Source organism: Perognathus longimembris, chromosome 4 (assembly GCF_023159225.1).
Source record: "Perognathus longimembris pacificus isolate PPM17 chromosome 4, ASM2315922v1, whole genome shotgun sequence".
Taxonomy (NCBI): domain Eukaryota; kingdom Metazoa; phylum Chordata; class Mammalia; order Rodentia; family Heteromyidae; genus Perognathus; species Perognathus longimembris.
Genome location: NC_063164.1, coordinates 952,233 through 971,015, shown reverse-complemented (window position 1 = coordinate 971,015; position 18,783 = coordinate 952,233). Strand labels below are relative to the sequence as shown.

General features: G+C 68.0%; 2 protein-coding genes across 2 annotated transcripts; one reads left to right on the top strand and one right to left on the bottom strand.

The window, feature by feature from the left end:
* Positions 1-5: 5 nt before the first annotated feature.
* Positions 6-4,869, bottom strand: LOC125350087 (vegetative cell wall protein gp1-like). The gene is made up of 3 exons (XM_048344320.1): positions 3,783-4,869; positions 2,421-2,586; positions 6-144 (listed from the first exon to the last, which is right to left on the bottom strand). The coding sequence occupies exons 1-3, from the start codon at positions 4,867-4,869 to the stop codon at positions 6-8; spliced, it is 1,392 nt and encodes a 463-aa protein (XP_048200277.1).
* Gpr35 (G protein-coupled receptor 35) lies at positions 3,339-15,740 on the top strand. Its single transcript, XM_048344130.1, has 2 exons — positions 3,339-3,423; positions 14,806-15,740. Exon 2 carries the CDS (start codon positions 14,816-14,818, stop codon positions 15,731-15,733), a length of 918 nt encoding a protein of 305 aa, XP_048200087.1. The 5' UTR covers positions 3,339-3,423; positions 14,806-14,815; the 3' UTR covers positions 15,734-15,740.
* Positions 15,741-18,783: the final 3,043 nt, after the last annotated feature.

Here is an 18,783-nt window from a genome sequence, read left to right as displayed (position 1 = left end):
CCAGGTCAGCAGGGTAGCACGGGGGCTACGAACAGGGGACGACCTGCTTTGGGGGCCGTGAGCTGCTGCTGCTCTCTGAAGGGCACAGGACGTGCTGGGTTCTGTTGCTGCTTAGGGAGTTCCATGACGATGACGTAGTTACATCTGCAGTCCATCGTTGGGGTGTCAGGGGTTTGTCCCCTCAGAGAAGAGGAGACGGTAGGAAGGAGTGGAGTGGCATTCTCCCCCAGGAGAACGGGAGGGATCGTTTTAACCCTGCACTGACTCCTGTCAGAGCCCCCTACACGGAGCTGGTGGCTTCATTTAGGGTTTCCATGACAACGAGCCCACGGCGCATCCGCACCGGAAGCAGGTCTGCCGAGGGTTGACCTGTAGCTGGCTCAGAGCAGGTGTTCTCCTGGCTGGGCCGTACCCGCTCCCCAGAGCCAAGACCCCCGCGGAGCCCCAGCTCAGCACGGAAACCCAAGGAGGGGAGCTGCTTGTGTGTGTGAATGTGTGCGTGTGTAATGGGCACAACTAATATTAATGCTAGTTTCATCAATTTCCCACAGTCTGCAAAATAGCAACATTCTTATTCTCTCTTCCTTCCTCATTTATTAGCTGAAATACATCTGTAAAGAGAAGTTTCACTAACAATTTGATCATTTGATACAATTTGTGTAGGAAAGGAAGACAAGACCTTGGTGCTTTCTCTTTATTTATTAGTTTTCAAAACTGTGACCTATTTTCTTGCATTTACCATAAACAAATTGTGAATTCTTAAAGTTTAATTACAGATTGATGGATATAAAATTTTCTTTCTCCCTCCCTCTCAACTATCCTCCCTCCCTCCCTCTCTTTTCCTTCCTTCTTCTTCTTCTCTCTCTCTCTCTCTCTCTTTTCTTTTTTTCTTTTCTTTCTTCTTTTGCTGAACTGTGGCCTGGGCACTGTCCCTGAGCTTTTGTGCTCAAGGCCACTGCTCTACCACTCAAACCACAGCTGCACTTCTGGCTTTTTGCTGGTTAATTAAGATAAAAGTCTCACAGACTTTCTTGTCCAAGTTGGCTTTGAACTGCTATCCTCAGATGTCAGCCTCCTGAGTAACTAGGATTACAGGTGTAGAGCTACCAGCGCCCCACAATTAGCTTTTCTTTTTAAAAGATGAACACAAATGAATACTTCCCATTCAAGTTCAGGTCTACATCAATTCCACACCATAATGCCACAATTTTCAGCATAATAATTCAGGATGTTTCGATTCAACACACACACAACACATACACACACACACACAAAACATCAAAGTATGGGGCTGGGAATATGCCCTAGTGGTAAAGTGCTCGCCTCCTATGCATGAAGCCCTGGGTTCGATTCCCCAGCACCACATATATAGAAAAGGCCAGAAGTGGCGCTGTGGCTCAAGAGGCAGAGTGCTAGCCTTGAGCAAAAAGAAGCCAGGGACGGTGCTCAGGCTTTGAGTCTAAGCCCCAGGACTGGCAACAAAAACAAAACAAATAAACAAAACATCAAAGTAAGAGTGCCAACAATACCTTGGTAGTACAATTATTTTAAACATATTTTTGATAAATGATTATTGAAAGTAACAAACTTTTTTACCATTTTTTTTGCACTATGCCACTTGAGCCACAGCGCCCCCTCTGGCTTTTTCTGTTTATGTGGTGCTGAGGAATCGAACCCAGGGCTTCGTGCATGCTAGGCGAGCACTCTACCACTAGGCAGCATTCCCAGCCCCCAGCCATTTTTTTTTGTAGGCAAGATAATATAAACATATAGCCAAACGCCTAGTTTTTTAAATCATTGGAAGAGTCTAGAATGATTATGTTATCAACTAACAATGCAGATGGCTATCTTCATCTTCGCTTTCAGTGTGAAAAGATTCCTCTTAAAGATTTGAGTGAGTATAATCTGGTAATTGTACAAATGATGATATGGCTCAGCGGAATCGACAGGAGAGCCTCATTTCCATGGCCGCTCTTTACCCTACTTGCACTGATGACGGAGTCTGCCTTCCCGTTCATCGAAGGCAAGCTGCTCCGTTTGAAACCAGGCAGCTCGGGGGCTGGGCATGTGGCCTAGTGGTAAGCGTGCTCGCCTTGAGGGCAGGCAGCTCCGCTGGCTCTGCCATCGGCCAGTGGCCTCAGGTCCACGTGGTGGACGGGCCAAGCCCAGAGCCCCGAGGCCCGGGAATGGTGTCTGAGCCGGCTCCCGGCCAGGTTGGGTTGCGGGAGAGCGGGGGCCCTTCCCCGGAGGGATCTCGGGGGACGGTCGCACGGTGCCTTCGGTGGTCGCAGGGCTCGAGCAGGAGGCCTGCCCCGGGGGCTCCCCCGACGGCTCACGTGAGGGCACCCCCAGGCCTGGCCCGCTACAGCAAGCGCCTTGTCCTCAGGGTGTGATGTCCCTTTAGCCTCGGGGACACTCACCGGTGCTGGGAGACGTTCCGAGTCCCGGATGCCCCTCGGGCAGGGCCAGCTGGCGCTCCCGCGCTGCAAGGGCCCCCGGCTACCGCGGCTCTAGTTTGGTTGGCGTGGCGCAGCTTGTCACGGTGGAACGGGGAACACGGCCGTAATCCCAGCAGGAGGACCGAGCCTGCAGCCCAACCCCGGCCGCACAGACGGTCTCAGAAATGACTTCATCAAAGGAGTGAAAACACGGGGGTCGCCTCCGTGGGCAGCTGCTCCTCTCCTCAGGCAGGAAGGGTTCTTGAGCAATGGTGCGGGCGTACGGAAGTCGTCTCCTTCTGACTGCGAGGTGGGCCCGGGACTCGTGCCAGCGGAAGGGCAGACGTGGCGGTGCCAGAGCGCAGTGCTCATCTCCCCAGCCTCAGAGGAAGCATCTGGAAGGGCCGGGGTGCGGATGGGAGACGGGCGGGCGCGAGCGCGGGAGGGGCTCCAGTGCCCCGGGCAGGGGCTCCCCGTGTCACTTCCAGCCCATCCTCGACTCGACGGGGCCGCGTCTAGCCGGCGGGGGAGGGGAGTCCTGGCGGTTCTCCGGCACAGCCTCCGGCGGCTGCCTGCTGTCTGGACCGCGTCCCGCGGCTCTGCGCCTCTCCTCACCCCGCGCTCCCTCCGCTGGGGGTCCCCGCCCCGGAGCCGGGCTGCGGGAGCCCCGCAGGTGCCACGGCCCAGGGCTGGAGGCGCTCGGGGCGGCGTCTCTGCTGGGAGCCCCTCCCGCCCCCCCCCCGCCCGGGGCGGGGAGTGGCGGGCGGAGGGCTCTGCAGCCAGCCTTCCAGGCAGACACGGCCGGGCCCCGAAAGGGGAAGGAGGCTCGGGAGGGCGGTGAGCGACCGGAGCGCGGCAGGGCAAGGGGACCCGACAGGGCGCCGAGGCCCCCGCGCCTGGCTGCCCGGAGGGCCCTGGGGGGCCCGGCCACAGCAAAAGCACCGTAGGAGGCCCGCCTGGAGCGGGGTGCGGGAGCTGCCCAGAGGTGAGTGTCATGCGGGGGGTGGGGAGGGGCGGGGGTCAGGGCGGGCACTGCCCTCCGCAGGACATGCCTCTTGCGTGGCTGCCTCCTGTGGTCTACGGGCTTGGCCCTGCCCCGAGGGTGGACACGCTGCGGACACCTGTGGTTTCCAGAAGCCCTGAGCCATCAGTGGTGCCACCCGGGACCGGGGTGGATGGGCGGGAGCTGCAGGCACCGGGGTGGATGGGCGGGGGCCGCGGGGCACCGGGGTGGATGGGCAGGGGCTGTGGGGCACTGGGTGGATGGGCAGGAGCCGTGGGGCACCGGGGTGGATGGGCGGGGGCCGTGGGGCACCAGGGTGGATGGGCAGGAGCTGCAGGCACCGGGGTGGATGGGCAGGGGCCGTGGGGGCACCGGGGTGGATGGGCAGGGGCCGTGGGGGCACCGGGGTGGATGGGCAGGGGCCGTGGGGGCACCGGGGTGGATGGGCAGGGGCCGTGGGGGCACCGGGGTAGATGGGCAGGGGCCGTGGGAGCACCGGGGTGGATGGGCAGGGACCATGGGGGCACCGGGGTGGATGGGCAGGGGCTGTGGGGCACTGGGGTGGATGGGCAGGAGCCGTGGGGCACCGGGGTGGATGGGCAGGGGCCGCGGGGGCACCGGGGTGGATGGGCAGGAACTGCAGGCACCGGGGTGGATGGGCAGGGGCCGCGGGGGCACCGGGGTGGATGGGCGGGGGCCGTGGGGGCACCGGGGTGGATGGGCGGGGGCCGCAGGGGCACCGGGGTGGATGGGCAGGAGCTGCAGGCACCGGGGTGGATGGGCAGGGGCCGCGGGGGCACCGGGGTGGATGTGCAGGAGCTGTGGGGGCACTGGGGTGGATGGGTGGGGCCATGGGGCACCGGGGTGGATGGGCAGGAGCTGCAGGCACCGGGGTGGATGGGCAGGGGCCGCGGGGGCACCGGGATGGATGGGCAGGAGCCGTGGGGCACCGGGGTGGATGGGCAGGGGCCGTGGGGCACCGGGGTGGATGGGCAGGAGCCGTGGGGCACCGGGGTGGATGGGCAGGGGCCGTGGGGCACCGGGGTGGATGGGCAGGGGCCGCGGGGGCACCGGGGTGGATGGGCAGGAGCCGTGGGGGCACTGGGGTGGATGGGTGGGGGCCGTGGGGCACCGGGGTGGATGGGCAGGAGCCGTGGGGGCACTGGGGTGGATGGGTGGGGGCCGTGGGGCACCGGGGTGGATGGGCAGGAGCCGTGGGGGCACTGGGGTGGATGGGTGGGGCCATGGGGCACCGGGGTGGATGGGCAGGAGCCGTGGGGCACCGGGGTGGATGGGCAGGAGCCGTGGGGGCACTGGGGTGGATGGGTGGGGGCCGTGGGGCACCGGGGTGGATGGGCAGGAGCCATGGGGGCACTGGGGTGGATGGGTGGGGGCCGTGGGGCACCGGGGTGGATGGGCAGGAGCCATGGGGGCACTGGGGTGGATGGGTGGGGCCGTGGGGCACCGGGGTGGATGTGCAGGGGCCACGGGGCACCGGGGTGGATGGGCAGGAGCCGTGGGGCACCGGGGTGGATGGGTGGGGCCATGGGGCACCGGGGTGGATGGGCAGGGGGCTCCCGGAAATGGGGAGGCCGCAGCCGTGTGGCCCGGCCTGAGGGTTTGTCTTTTCGCTGAAGGCAGGCACTGGGTGGAAGCCCGGACCCCAGGTGGCTCCTGTAGAGGAGGGGTGGGTGGGGCAGGTCCTGGGTGCTATGCACCCCTACAATCCCCTCATGACCGCTGGGATCCTCCCAGGAGCCCCCTGAGACCTCTTCATAGTAACCTCGCGAGTCCTCCGGGACCCCCTCAGGACCCCCCAAGGTCTCCCCAGGACCTCTCAGGGCCCCCCAAGGTCTCCCAGGACCCCCCAAGGTCTCCCCAGGACCCCTCAGGGCCCCCCAAGGTCTCCCCAGGACCCCTCAGGGCCCCCCAAGGTCTCCCCAGGACCCCTCAGGGCCCCCCAGGGTCTCCCCAGGACCCCTCAGGGCCCCCCAGGGTCTCCCCAGGACCCCTCAGGGCCCCCCAGGGTCTCCCCAGGACCCCTCAGGGCCCCCAAGGTCTCCCCAGGACCCCTCAGGGCCCCCCAGGGTCTCCCCAGGACCCCTCAGGGCCCCCCAAGGTCTCCCAGGACCCCCCAAGGTCTCCCCAGGACCCCTCAGGGCCCCCCAAGGTCTCCCCAGGACCCCTCAGGGCCCCCCAAGGTCTCCCCAGGACCCCTCAGGGCCCCCCAAGGTCTCCCCAGGACCCCTCAGGGCCCCCCAGGGTCTCCCCAGGACCCCTCAGGGCCCCCCAAGGTCTCCCCAGGACCCCTCAGGGCCCCCAGGGTCTCCTAGGGCCCCCCAGCGTCTCCCCAGGACCCCTCTGGACCCTCTCAGAGTTCCCGCAGGACTCCTCAGGCCCCCCCCGAATTCCTTCAGGGTCCCCTTTACCACCCTGTGGCGGCTCCCACTCCCCCCGCTGCAGCTCAGCCAAAGACAGCTCTAGATCAGGGTGTGGCACGAATGGGGCTGGCGCTGCCCGCGGGGCCGCAGGTGACAGGGCGTGGGCCACAGAAGCTTCCAGCCACGCCAGGAGGACCCTCTGAGGGGGAGGGCAGCGGCAGTTGTTCCAGGAAGGGCGCTCCCTGTGTGGACGGACTTTCCCTCAGCTCCAGGACCCTGACGGGGTGGGGCAGGGGGTGGGGGGCCGGGGGGCTGGCCAGGCCACCTCAGGGCTCCCCCAAGCCTGCCCTGTGGCTGTGTGCTGTGGAGAGGAGGCGGGGGGGGGGGGGGGTGGGCGGGTGGGCGTGGCTGTGGAGAGGAGGCCGAGGGGGGGGGGGAGGGGGCAGGCGGGCGTGGCTGTGGAGAGGAGGCCGAGGGGGGGCGTGGCTGTGGAAAGGAGGCGGGGGTGGGGCGGGGGACGTGGCTGTGGAGAGGAGGCCTGCGGGGGGGGGGGGGGGAGGAGGAGGGGCCAGGCGGGCGTGGCTGCGGTGGCCTCCCTGGAATTCCCAAGCCCATTTCCTGCTTTTTGCTGGGTTCCGTCCAGTCGGTGGGTCAGTCTGAGTGGACTGCGCGTGTGTGGGTGTGCGGGGCAGGCCGGCGGTGGCGGGCTGGTGGCACCGGGCCCCGTCGGGCCCAGCCCTGAGCCCCCTGGCGTCCTCAGCCCGGCTGTGCGCGGTGCGGGTGGGCTGCGGGGCCCGGTGCAGGTGCAGGCGGGCACAGGGGGGCTGCTGCGGCCCGCGGTCCCCCCGCCCCACAGGAGGGGCCGTGACCTCCCCAGATAGCTCCAACCCCAGGCGCTCCCAGGCACACCCCGAGGAGGGGAGGAGGCTCGGCAGGGCTCCTGGGCGTGGGGCTCAGGGCCAAGGGGGCCACGTCGGGGGACAGGGAGGGCCGGGGGGGGGGGAGGCCTGGAGCAGGGCACATCTCAGGTGGAAGGGACTCCAGGATAAAGTTGCTGATCCCACAGCATTCGGGCCCTGTCCTACCTTGTGTCCCCCGTCACCTGGCCGCCTCTCTGCCTTCCAACTGACAGGACCCGCCCTCCGTAGACGACTCACACCACCCACCCCAAAGCATCCAGCATGGGGATTTTCAAACCCACACCGAAGTCTAGAGACCCCCAAGTCCCCATCACCTCCTCCACATCGGCTCCATCCGCAGTGACTCACTCCCCCGTCGAGCCCTCCCCACCCAGGACGGCCCCACTCAGGATCCCCCTGCCCCCACCCAGAATGCCCACTCAGGACCACCCTCTCCTGAGCCACCCCAGCCCTTGGCAGCCTGGGTCACTAGAGAAAGCGGAGTGAGGCTCCGTGGGACCGAGTCAGCCCTGGGCAGGGCCAAGGACGCTGGGGGGCAGGGGGAGGGCCAGGAGCTGGGCCTGCTGTGGGGCCCAGGGGCTCGGGCTACGGGTGGGGCTGGACGTGGGCTGCCACTCCACCCCCCAGGAATCTGCTGGGGCCACGGGCAAAAGAAACTAGCGGTACGGGCTCTGCCCTTCCTGAGATTCTGCCCATCAGGGTGGGCTGCTTTCTTTGGTAGTTGTACTGAGCACTGTTTTGTTGTTGTTGTTGTTATTTCCTGGGACCCCTGGTTTCGGGTCTCTGCCAGAGCCTCCTTTGCTCATCCCTGGGCAGCCTGTCCTGGGGGAGGAGGCCAGGGGTGAGACCTCAGGCCCCGGGCCTGGGCCGGCAGGGAGGAGGTGTCTCTGGTTTGGTTCTCAGCAGGAGCACTTTCTGTTCCTCTCCTTGAAGTGAGGGCAGCTGTGGGAGTGATGATGTCAGCTGTGGAGGTGATGGCGGGTGTGGGGGTGATGTCAGCTGTGGAGGTGATGGCGGGTGTGGGGGTGATGTCAGGTGTGGGGGTGATGGCGGGTGTGGGGGTGATGTCGGGTGTGGGGGTGATGTCGGGTGTGGAGGTGATGTCGGGTGTGGGGGTGATGTCGGGTGTGGGGGTGATGGCGGGTGTGGGGGTGATGTTGGGTGTGGAGGTGATGGCGGGTGTGGGGGTGATGGCGGGTGTGGGGGTGATGGCGGGTGTGGGGGTGATGTCGGGTGTGGGGGTGATGTCGGGTGTGGGGGTGGTGTCGGGTGTGGGGGTGATGTCGGGTGTGGGGGTGATGTCGGGTGTGGGGGTGATGTCGGGTGTGGAGGTGATGTCAGGTGTGGAGGTGATGTCAGCTGTGGAGGTGATGTCGGGTGTGGGGGTGATGTCGGGTGTGGGGGTGATGTCGGGTGTGGGGGTGATGTCGGGTGTGGGGGTGATGTCGGGTGTGGGGGTGATGTCGGGTGTGGGGGTGATGTCGGGTGTGGGGGTGATGGCGGGTGTGGGGGTGATGTCGGGTGTGGGGGTGATGTCGGGTGTGGGGGTGATGGCGGGTGTGGGGGTGATGTCGGGTGTGGGGGTGATGTCGGGTGTGGGGGTGATGTCGGGTGTGGGGGTGATGTCGGGTGTGGGGGTGATGGCGGGTGTGGAGGTGATGTCGGGTGTGGGGGTGATGTCGGGTGTGGAGGTGATGGCGGGTGTGGGGGTGATGTCGGGTGTGGGGGTGATGTCGGGTGTGGAGGTGATGTCAGCTGTGGAGGTGATGGCGGGTGTGGGGGTGATGTCGGGTGTGGGGGTGATGTCGGGTGTGGGGGTGATGTCAGCTGTGGAGGTGATGTCGGGTGTGGGGGTGATGGCGGGTGTGGGGGTGATGGCGGGTGTGGGGGTGATGTCAGCTGTGGAGGTGATGTCGGGTGTGGAGGTGATGGCGGGTGTGGGGGTGATGGCGGGTGTGGGGGTGATGTTGGGTGTGGAGGTGATGGCGGGTGTGGGGGTGATGTCAGCTGTGGAGGTGATGTCGGGTGTGGGGGTGATGTCGGGTGTGGGGGTGATGTCGGGTGTGGGGGTGATGGCGGGTGTGGGGGTGATGTTGGGTGTGGAGGTGATGTCGGGTGTGGGGGTGATGTCGGGTGTGGGGGTGATGGCGGGTGTGGAGGTGATGTCGGGTGTGGGGGTGATGTCGGGTGTGGGGGTGATGTCGGGTGTGGGGGTGATGGCGGGTGTGGGGGTGATGGCGGGTGTGGGGGTGATGTTGGGTGTGGAGGTGATGTCGGGTGTGGGGGTGATGTCGGGTGTGGGGGTGATGGCGGGTGTGGGGGTGATGTCGGGTGTGGAGGTGATGTCGGGTGTGGGGGTGATGTCGGGTGTGGAGGTGATGTCGGGTGTGGGGGTGATGTCGGGTGTGGGGGTGATGGCAGGTGTGGGGGTGATGGCGGGTGTGGAGGTGATGGCGGGTGTGGGGGTGATGTCGGGTGTGGGGGTGGTGTCGGGTGTGGGGGTGATGTCGGGTGTGGGGGTGATGTCAGGTGTGGAGGTGATGTCGGGTGTGGGGGTGATGTCTGGTGTGGGGGTGATGTCGGGTGTGGGGGTGATGTCGGGTGTGGGGGTGATGTCGGGTGTGGAGGTGATGTCAGGTGTGGAGGTGATGTCAGGTGTGGAGGTGATGGCGGGTGTGGGGGTGATGGCGGGTGTGGGGGTGATGGCGGGTGTGGGGGTGATGGCGGGTGTGGGGGTGATGGCGGGTGTGGGGGGTGATGGCGGGTGTGGGGGTGATGGCGGGTGTGGGGGTGATGTTGGGTGTGGAGGTGATGGCGGGTGTGGGGGTGATGGCGGGTGTGGGGGTGATGGCGGGTGTGGGGGTGATGTCGGGTGTGGAGGTGAGGGGCAGGTGTGGGGGTGATGGCGGGTGTGGGGGTGATGTTGGGTGTGGAGGTGATGGCGGGTGTGGGGGTGATGGCGGGTGTGGGGGTGTTGGCGGGTGTGGGGGTGATGGCGGTTGTGGGGGTGATGGCGGGTGTGGGGGTGATGTCGGGTGTGGGGGTGATGTCGGGTGTGGGGGTGAGGGGCAGGTGTGGGGGTGATGTCGGGTGTGGGGGTGATGGCGGGTGTGGAGGTGATGTCGGGTGTGGAGGTGATGTCGGGTGTGGAGGTGATGTCGGGTGTGGGGGTGATGTCGGGTGTGGGGGTGATGGCGGGTGTGGGGGTGATGTCGGGTGTGGGGGTGATGTCGGGTGTGGAGGTGATGTCGGGTGTGGGGGTGATGGCGGGTGTGGGGGTGATGTCGGGTGTGGGGGTGATGTCGGGTGTGGGGGTGTTGGCGGGTGTGGAGGTGATGTCGGGTGTGGAGGTGAGGGGCAGGTGTGGGGGTGATGTCGGGTGTGGAGGTGATGTCGGGTGTGGGGGTGATGTCGGGTGTGGGGGTGATGGCGGGTGTGGGGGTGATGGCGGGTGTGGGGGTGATGGCGGGTGTGGGGGTGATGGCAGGTGTGGAGGTGAGGCTCAGCAGTGTGATTGGTGCTCTGCTGGGAACTGCCCCCCCAGCACACACCTTGCCCCCACCTTACCCCCACCTTACCACACCCCCCATCCCCACCTCCCTTGGCCAGCTGTGCCGCGGGCCTGTCCTCAGCCCCCGGGGAGGCCGTGCCGCTGAGCGGGGACCCCGCTGCCGGGGCGCCGCCTCTCCCCTCTTGCTTCCCTCTCCCTCGTGTTCAGGCCCCCTTTCCCCTGGCGGTCTTCACTGGAGAGGGTAGGGTGGCGGCGTGCGGCCGGCCGGGCCTCCCCTCCCCTCCACAGGAGCCGTCCGCAGGCCCCCTGCCGGCTGGGTGTGGGAGCCCCCCTGCCCCCCTCCCCTCCCTCCCCCCCCCCCCGCACAGGCGCCCTCTCCTGACGGGGACGTGGGGGCTCCGTCGGGGACGGCCCGGCCACAGTGACGCAGAGACGGAGGGGCTGGGAAAGAGGAAGCCGCCAGGGCGGGCTTCTTTCAAGTTGTTTCAAGCGCTCTGTCTTTGCAAAGATTTCGGTTCTCTAAGTGCCAGCAGAGGTGTCAGACATCCCACTTCCCCCCAGAAATCCCCCCACGGGCCCGGCGGGCATGGGGAGGTGCTGTCCTCAGCAAGCCGTCAGCCTGCACGTCTTAGGGAGGGCACCCCCCCCAGGAGGGCCCTCCCGCCCCAGGGGCTCCACGGGCGACCACACAGACTTGAACAGGGCAGGGCAGAAGCCCTCGGAGCCGGAGCGGACAGCAGGTGGGTGCTGCGGTGGACGGGCCTCGCCGTGGCCAGGGCTAGGGGGGCTCAGAGCTGGGGAGGCTGGGGCAGACGCCGCTCCAATAGGTGAGGCTCTGATGGTGGACTTCCTGGGGGATCATGGGATCAGTGTGCAGTCCTCCGTGGCTGGGGGAGGCGCCCCCGTGTCCTCCGTGGCCGGGGGAGGCTCCCCGTGTCCTCCGTGGCTTGGGGGCTCCCCGTGTCCTCCGTGGCTGGGGGGGCTCCCCGTGTCCTCCGTGGCTGGGGGGGGCTCCCCGTGTCCTCCGTGGTGGGGGGGGCTCCCTGTGTCCTCCATGGCTGGGGGCTCCCCGTCCTCCGTGGCCGGGGGAGGCTCCCCGTGTCCTCCGTGGCTTGGGGGCTCCCCGTGTCCTCCGTGGCTGGGGGGGGGCTCCCCGTGTCCTCCGTGGCTGGGGGGCTCCCCGTGTCCTCCGTGGCCGGGGGAGGCGCCCTGTGGTCTGTAAGTGCAGTGTAACTCGGGTCTTTCTGGGTTCCCACCGCATTTCAGAGTATAAAATCTATTTTGTGCGCACTACGCTGAATCTTTTTTTTTATTTTATTGTATAATTTGTTGGGTCCTTGATAGTAATACACAGTTGAGCCAGTATTCATGTTTGCATTGTTGTCAACCCCCGGAGCCATGGCTTTTATACACAACCTCTGCCCGGGAGCAGTCAGCTGGGGAGATGGGCACCGCGCAGCCTCGGGGCGCCGGCAGACCTCCAGGCCGCTAGTTTCTGATCTTTCAGCTGCCACCTCGAGCCCAGCGCTCCAGACAGTCAGGCCTTTCCAACCGCTCGTCTGAAAGCGACAGGAAGGCTCTGGAAAAGTTTCATTTTCCAGCCACCGTCGTGGCTCTTACGTAAAAAATTCCTTACGCGTCGGGACGTCGTAGGACTCCCGCGGCGCGTGCTGCTGTTTTAGCACCACTGAATCATAACGGATTTTAAAATCTCCCTTGGGGTGTATGACTATTAAATAGTTTCCAGACTAGCCCCGGAAGGTTGTTTGAGCTAAAAGGCCATGGCTCGTCACAGGCACCGGATCCACACGCGTGGCGTGTAAATGAGCTTTGTTGGCTGAATCTTAACCCTACAGAGAACGGCGTGCCCTGGGGATGGGCGGCGCGTTTGTGTCCCTTGTGCCAGCCACGTGCCCTCTGTGAGCTCTGGAGCCTGTGGGGGGCAGGAAGAGCTTCTCCGGGACACCCGCAGAGAGGCCAGAGGGTCTCCCTGGTGTCCCCGTCTCAGGAGTCAGCAGCCCCACTCTGCCCCCATGGCGAAGCCAATGGACCTGGTGTCGGGCCTAACACTCGCTTCAGGATCTGGGGTCCCCATCCAGGCTGCGGGGGGCCTGGAGAGGTTCTGTGGCTTGCTGAGGCTGGCAGCTGCTACCACAGACCTCTCTCCTGGACCGCAGTGCAGGGCCAAATGGAGTCTGGCTATGGCGAGGATTGGAGGAGAGGCCAGCCGTGCGGTGCTGGTTTCTCTTCCCATGTCAGCCGCACACTGCCCTGCCCCGGGCAGAAAGCCACAGGCCCTGGTTTCCCCACCCCGGGGGCCTCTGGCTCCCTCTCCAGACTGAGCTACGGGAGCCCCAGTATTGGCTGTGTGCAGCCCGGCAGGGAGCCAGGGGCCGGCCCGCTGCTCCCGGGCGATGGGGCTCCGTGTGGAGCAGGCAGGCGGGGGGCTGGGGGCCTTGGGAACCCACTTCCTGGGTGTCTGGGGGGCGGGCTCTGTGAGCAGGGCTCCTTCTGGGTACCATGCAGCTGAGCGCTACCCTGGAAGGCCGAACCCTTCCCTGGGCTTGGTGGCTTGGTGTTCGTCTTACTACAAATGGGAAACCATGAGGACTGCGGCAGGTTTTGTTAAGCGTTCTCCCACGTGCTCCTGGGCCATGCGGAGGCCAACCTGACAGTCACCGGCCTTGGATGGGGCCCCAGGCCTCGGGGCTGCCTCCGGGATGGAGGGCACCGGGAGGGCCAGGCCGTGAGGCCCTGGTCCAGCCGCCTCGCTTTCCCAAGGAGCTGGTGAGCGAGAGGCCAGGGCCGCACCCTTCCTGCCCTTGGGGAGGCCCTGGGGGTGGGGGTGGGGGGGCCCTGGGGGTGGGAAGGGAGGCCCTGGGGGTGGGAGGCCCTGAGGGTGGGGATGGGAGGCCCTGGGGGTGGGAGGCCCTGAGGGTGGGGATGGGAGGCCCTGGGGGTGGGAGGCCCTGAGGGTGGGGATGGGAGGCCCTGGGGGTGGGGAGGGTCTGGGGGTGGGGGCCCCTGGGGGTGGGAAGGCTCTGGGGGTGGGGAGGGTCTGGGGGTGGGGGGCCCTGGGGGAGGGAAGGCTCTGGGGGTGGGGAGGGGGCTCCGCCGCGGGCTCTGGGGGTGGGTGGGAAGGAGGCCCCGGCTGGCTCCGGTGGCAGCAGGACCTCTGGTGCCATGGCGTCCTTCCCCAGGGTGAGCCAAGGGCCGTGCTGCCCAGCGCTGGAGGCCTCCAGGGCTCCCCTGGGGTTTCCAGAAGGTTCCCGGGTTCCGGGGGGGCGTGTCTCTGGGGGGTCTGCGGGCTGGCGGGTGGGAGAGGGGGTGGCATCCCTCCGGAGGATGGAGAGCGAGCCCCGGGGCCCAGGGCACCAGGCAGGGTGAGCCGGCTCGGGCCGGGGCTGTCGCTGCCCAGCGCGTCATTGGCATTGAGCAGACGTGGGGCCTGAAGAGACACGATCTAATTAGATGGAACGTTCTGGCTCCAGCCGGATCTGCGCTGTCTCCCTAATGGACCTGGGGCCCGGAGGCTCCCGGGGGAAGGCGGGGGAAGTGAGCGCAGGACTGGCGATCCCGCACGCCCAGTGCCGGGTCAGGAGGAGGAGGGCGCTGGGGAGCAGCCGGCGGGCGGGGGTCTGTTTCTCGCCAGTGGGTCCAGTCCCCTCCATCCCCTCTCGGCCTCAAAGGCGGGGAGACCACCAGGGGACGCCTCGGGAAGCCAAGACCCCCCCCCCCCGGCCGGTGCGGCAGGCCCGGGATCTTGCCAGCGCTTCCTGTACCGGATTCCAGGTGACCCCCGTGGCACCGGCCTGTGAGGGGCGATGGTTGCGGGGGTGGGCGCCAGGCAGGGAGCCCAGAGCCCAAAGGCCGCACCTGCCACGGCCAGGGGGGGCGGCCCTGCCCCTAAGGGCCCGGGGCCGAGGGCCCCACCTCTGAGCGGCCGGGGCAGGGCCTGGAGGGGCAGAGCCGGCGGCGGCCAGGAGCCCCGTGTCCCTGTGCTCAGGCAGCGGACACCCGGGCGTGGGCCGTGCGCGGGGCTCCGCCGGCGCGGAGGTGTTGCTGGGAGGGAGAGACAGAGGAGGGCGCAGGGTTCGTGGCCGCTGCCGCCCTGGCTCTGCCTCCGGGAACGGCCCGGTGGAGCGGATGCAGCCCGTCCAGCTGGGGGCAGCCGCCTGGCTCGGGAAAGCGGGGGGCGCCGCGGTCCCAGGGCCTGCCCCGCGCCCAGCCTTGGGCTTCTCGGGCTCCCCCTGGGCAGAGGCCGGCTGGACAGCCGGCGCCCCGGAGGCCCAGGTGGACCTCGAGCCCCTCCCGCGGGGCAGCAGGCGGGCCCAGGGAGGGGGTGGCTGCACCGCCCGGCCTCTCGGAAGGCCTGGCTCTCCCGACCGGCCCGGCGGGAGCGGTGGCCCCGAGGGCGACTTTGGAAGGGGAGCTCGGGGTGTGCCCGGGTGGGCTCACCTCGTAAGCCTCCAGCTGGCCGTGGGGACCTGGGGCGGGGCGGGGCGGGGCCTGGCTCCGGGGCTCTTTCTCCCGCCCGCTCTCGCCCCCGCAGCCCCGGGACGATGAACAGCACGTGCGACGCGGTCACGTGGTCCTCGCGGCTCCACTACGCCTTCCTCGCCTACTCGGCCGCGCTGCTGGTGCTGGGCCTGCTGCTCAACGGCCTGGCGCTCTGGGTGTTCTGCCGCCGGATGCGGCGGTGGACCGAGACCCGCATCTACATGACCAACCTGGCCGTGGCCGACCTGTGCCTGCTCTGCTCGCTGCCCTTCATGCTGCACTCCCTGAGCCACACCTCCGACACGCCGCTCTGCCAGCTCTCCCAGGGCGTCTACCTGGCCAACAGGTACATGAGCATCGGCCTGGTGGTGGCCATCGCCGTGGACCGCTACGTGGCCGTGCGGCACCCGCTGCGGGCCCGCGGGCTCCGCTCCCCGCGCCAGGCGGCGGCCGTGTGCCTGGTCCTCTGGGTGGCGGTGGTCGGCTCCCTGGTGGGGCGCTGGCGCCTGGGGACGCGGGAGGGCGGCTTCTGCTTCAGGAGCAGCGGCCGCCAGCACTTCGGCAGCACCGTGATCTCCCTGCTCGGCTTCTACCTGCCGCTGGCCGTGCTGGTCTTCTGCTCCCTGCGGGTGGTGACCGCGCTGTCCCGCAGGCCGCCGGCCGACGGGGGGCAGGCCAGGGCCACGGGCAAGGCCGCCCGCATGGTCTGGGCCAACCTGGCGGTGTTCGTGGTCTGCTTCCTGCCCCTGCACGTGGCGCTGACGGTGCAGGCGGCCCTGGGCCCCGTCTCCTGCGCGGCCCGGCTCCTGCTCAGGCAGACGCTCTCCGTCACCGGCAAGCTCTCAGACGCCAACTGCTGCCTGGACGCCATCTGCTACTACTACACGGCCAAGGAGTTCCAGGACGCGTCCGCGCTGCCCGGGGCCTCCGGAGCCGCGGCCCACAGGAGCCGGGACTCCCGCAGCCTGACCCTCACCTAGCGCGGCCCGGCAGGGGCTCCCGCTGCCCGGCCCCGACGGAGCCCGGGGCTGGGGGTGGCCCCTGCTCCCCTGGGAAGGGAGAGGGGCAACGGCCAGAGGACAGAGGCCGAGAGGGCCAATCCCACGGACCCAGGACGGGTCACCCCCCCCCCCCCCGGGGACGTCGGACCTCAGTCGGCTCGAATAAAGCTCTCCGCTGAGAGTCGGTCCCGCGGGGTCCCTGTGTCACCCGGGCTCTGAGGGGCGCGGGCATCCTCCACGGGGCTCTCCTCCAGCTCCTGGGGCCTTGCGCCCCTCCCTGCCCTGCCCCTCAGCTGACCGAGGCCCCCACGACCCTGGGGGCCTCACAGACCAGGCAGGCAGCGCTGTGACGGGCTGGGCATCCACTCCGCCCTCCCGCGCGGGGCCCCGGGGTCTGCCCCCCGCTCCCTGGCCCGCTCCCCAGCGCCGGCTGCCGGCGACTCCCACCTGTGCCCCCCGCCGCCCGCCGCCTCCCACCTCCACCGCCGCGACCGGAAGCCCAGCCCTGGCTCCGGGCTTCCACGCCATGGCCGCCCTGCGGGGTGGCCTCCCTGGCCCTTTCTGGCTTCAGCGCCCGGCCCGGCTTTCCTGCACGGGTGCCTAGACCTGTGTTCTGCTGCACACCGCCCAGCGCCGGGCCAGGGCCTGGCCTCTCCCTGCCCGGGAGGTGCTCAGCCTCCATCCACCGGCGTCTAAGACCGCCACTGCCCTCTCCAGTGCCGCTGCAGTGCTGTGCAGTGCCCTCCCAGCGCCCGGCCTGTGCCGGGAATGGCCGCCCACCGTCCTGTGCCGGGAATGGCCGCCCACTGTCCTGTGCCGGGAATGGCCGCCCACTGTCCTGTGCCGGGAATGGCCGCCCACTGTCCTGTGCCGGGAATGGCCGCCCACTGTCCTGTGCCGGGAATGGCCGCCCACCGTCCTGTGCCGGGAATGGCCGCCCACTGTCCTGTGGTGGGGTTTGCCGTCCACTGTCCTGTGGTGGGAATGGCCGTCCACTGTCCTGTGGTGGGAATGGCCGCCCACTGTCCTGTGGTGGGAATGGCCGCCCACTGTCCTGTGGTGGGAATGGCCGCCCACTGTCCTGTGGTGGGAATGGCCGCCCACTGTCCTGTGGTGGGAATGGCCGCCCACTGTCCTGGTTGCACCTGAGGTGATCAGGCGGCACCCGCAGAGCGGAGACGGTAATCACGGGTATGAGGATTCATGCCCTGGCTGGCTGCACCCTCTCTTCCCTCCTCCCCCCCCCACCGGGTGACCCCCCTCCCTCACCCAGCCCGGTGGACAACCCTTGCCCCGTGGCCCCCCGCGGTAGCCCCGCTTCGCTGCCGTGCCCGGCTCGGGCTTGTCCAGGCTGCGTCGGCCCGGCCCTCCCTGGCCCCCTCAGCCCCTCGGATCCCCGAGCCCCATCGCGTCCACGCCCAGTTAAGTCGGGCACCTGGCTTGGCCGGGGCACAGCTGGGAAGGCAGTCCCACGGCCCTGGGGCCCGCCCTGACCTCAGGGACGCTTCCTCCCTGGGGGTGAGAGGTCCACGGGGCACTGTGACCCTCCGCTGCATCCGAGCCCACCGCGGGGCCCCTCACCTCGGCCTGGCTGGAGGCCCTGGAGCCGGGAGGCCCCAGGCCAGGGCCTGTGTAGGAGACACGGGCCTCGGGTGCCCTGCCCACGAGTGGCAGCTGGAGGGCGGGGAGGGGGCTGGGCCCCAGGGCCCCCGGGCCCCCCGTGCCAGGGCCAGACGATGGGGTCACGGGGCAGCCAACAGCCCCAAGGGACGTGGGCCCCTGGGCCCGCGAGGAGCCCCGGGGGGTCCTCTGGGAGCGTCTGTGCGTGTCCTGCGTGATTTGGGATGGGCTGAAGGGGCTGGCGCTGCGCGGGTCGGGTGCGTCAGAGGGGCAGGCAGGTGGCAGTGCCCTGGCACCTCTGTTGCGCAGGTGGTGGAACAAAACTGGGCTCCCGCGGTGGGGCATGGGGGGGGGCAGCCCTTTCCCGGGCCTGGGCGGGGCCATTCACAGGCGCAGCCCGCCCTGCGCCTGGTCCTGTTAGGTTCTGCAGAGTTGACAGAAGCCGGCAGGGGCTACTGGGTCAGCAGTGGGGCGGGGTGTGAGGTGTGGGGCTGGGGTGTGGGGCTGGGGTGTTAAGTGGAGCTGGGGTGTGGTGCAGGGGTGTGGGGTGTGGGGCTGGGGTGTGGAGCTAGGGTGTGGAGCTGGGATGTGGGGCGGGGCTGGGGTGTGGGGTGTGGAGCTGGGGTGTGGGGCAGGGGTGTGGTGCAGGGGTGTGGGGCGGGGCTGGGGTGTGGGGTGTGGAGCTGGGGTGTGGGGCAGGGGTGTGGAGCTGGGGTGTGGGGCGGGGCTGGGGTGTGGGGTGTGGAGCTGGGGTGTGGAGCTGGGGTGTGGGGCAGGGCTGGGGTGTTAAGTGGAGCTGGGGTGTAGTGCAGGGGTGTGGTGCAGGGTGTGGGGTGTGGCTGGGGTATTAAGTGGTGCTGGGGTGTAGTGCAGGGGTGTGGTGCAGGGGTGTGGGGCAGGGCTGGGGTGTGGGGTGTTTAGCTGGGGTGTGGGGCTGGGGTGTGGTGCAGGGGTGTGGTGCAGGGGTGTGGGGCGGGGCTGGGGTGTTTAGCTGGGATGTGGGGCTGGGTGTTTAGCTGGGGTGTGGGGCGGGGCTGGGGTGTTAAGTGGAGCTGGGGTGTAGTGCAGGGGTGTGGGGCGGGGTTGGGGTGTGGGGCGGGGCTGGGGTGTTAAGTGGAGCTGGGGTGTAGTGCAGGGGTGTGGTGCAGGGTGTGGGGTGTGGCTGGGGTGTTAAGTGGAGCTGGGGTGTAGTGCAGGGGTGTGGTGCAGGGGTGTGGGGCGGGGCTGGGGTGTTAGGTGGAGCTGGGGTGTGGTGCAGGGGTGTGGTGCAGGGGTGTAGTGCAGGGGTGTGGTGCAGGGGTGTGGGGCGGGGCTGGGGTGTTAAGTGGAGCTGGGGTGTGGGGCGGGGCTGGGGTGTTAAGTGGAGCTGGGGTGTGGGGCGGGGCTGGGGTGTGGGGCGGGGCTGGGGT

Coding starts and splice junctions, on each gene's coding strand:
- LOC125350087 (XM_048344320.1), bottom strand. CDS start 4,869: ATGGCTCCTGCCCATCCACCCCGGTGCCCCACGGCCCCCACCCATCCA. Junction 2,587..3,782: donor GCCCCTGCCCATCCACCCCG/GTGCCTGCAGCT, acceptor GTTGGGCTGCAG/GCTCGGTCCTCCTGCTGGGA. Junction 145..2,420: donor CGGAACGTCTCCCAGCACCG/GTGAGTGTCCCC, acceptor GATGGACTGCAG/ATGTAACTACGTCATCGTCA.
- Gpr35 (XM_048344130.1), top strand. CDS start 14,816: ATGAACAGCACGTGCGACGCGGTCACGTGGTCCTCGCGGCTCCACTAC.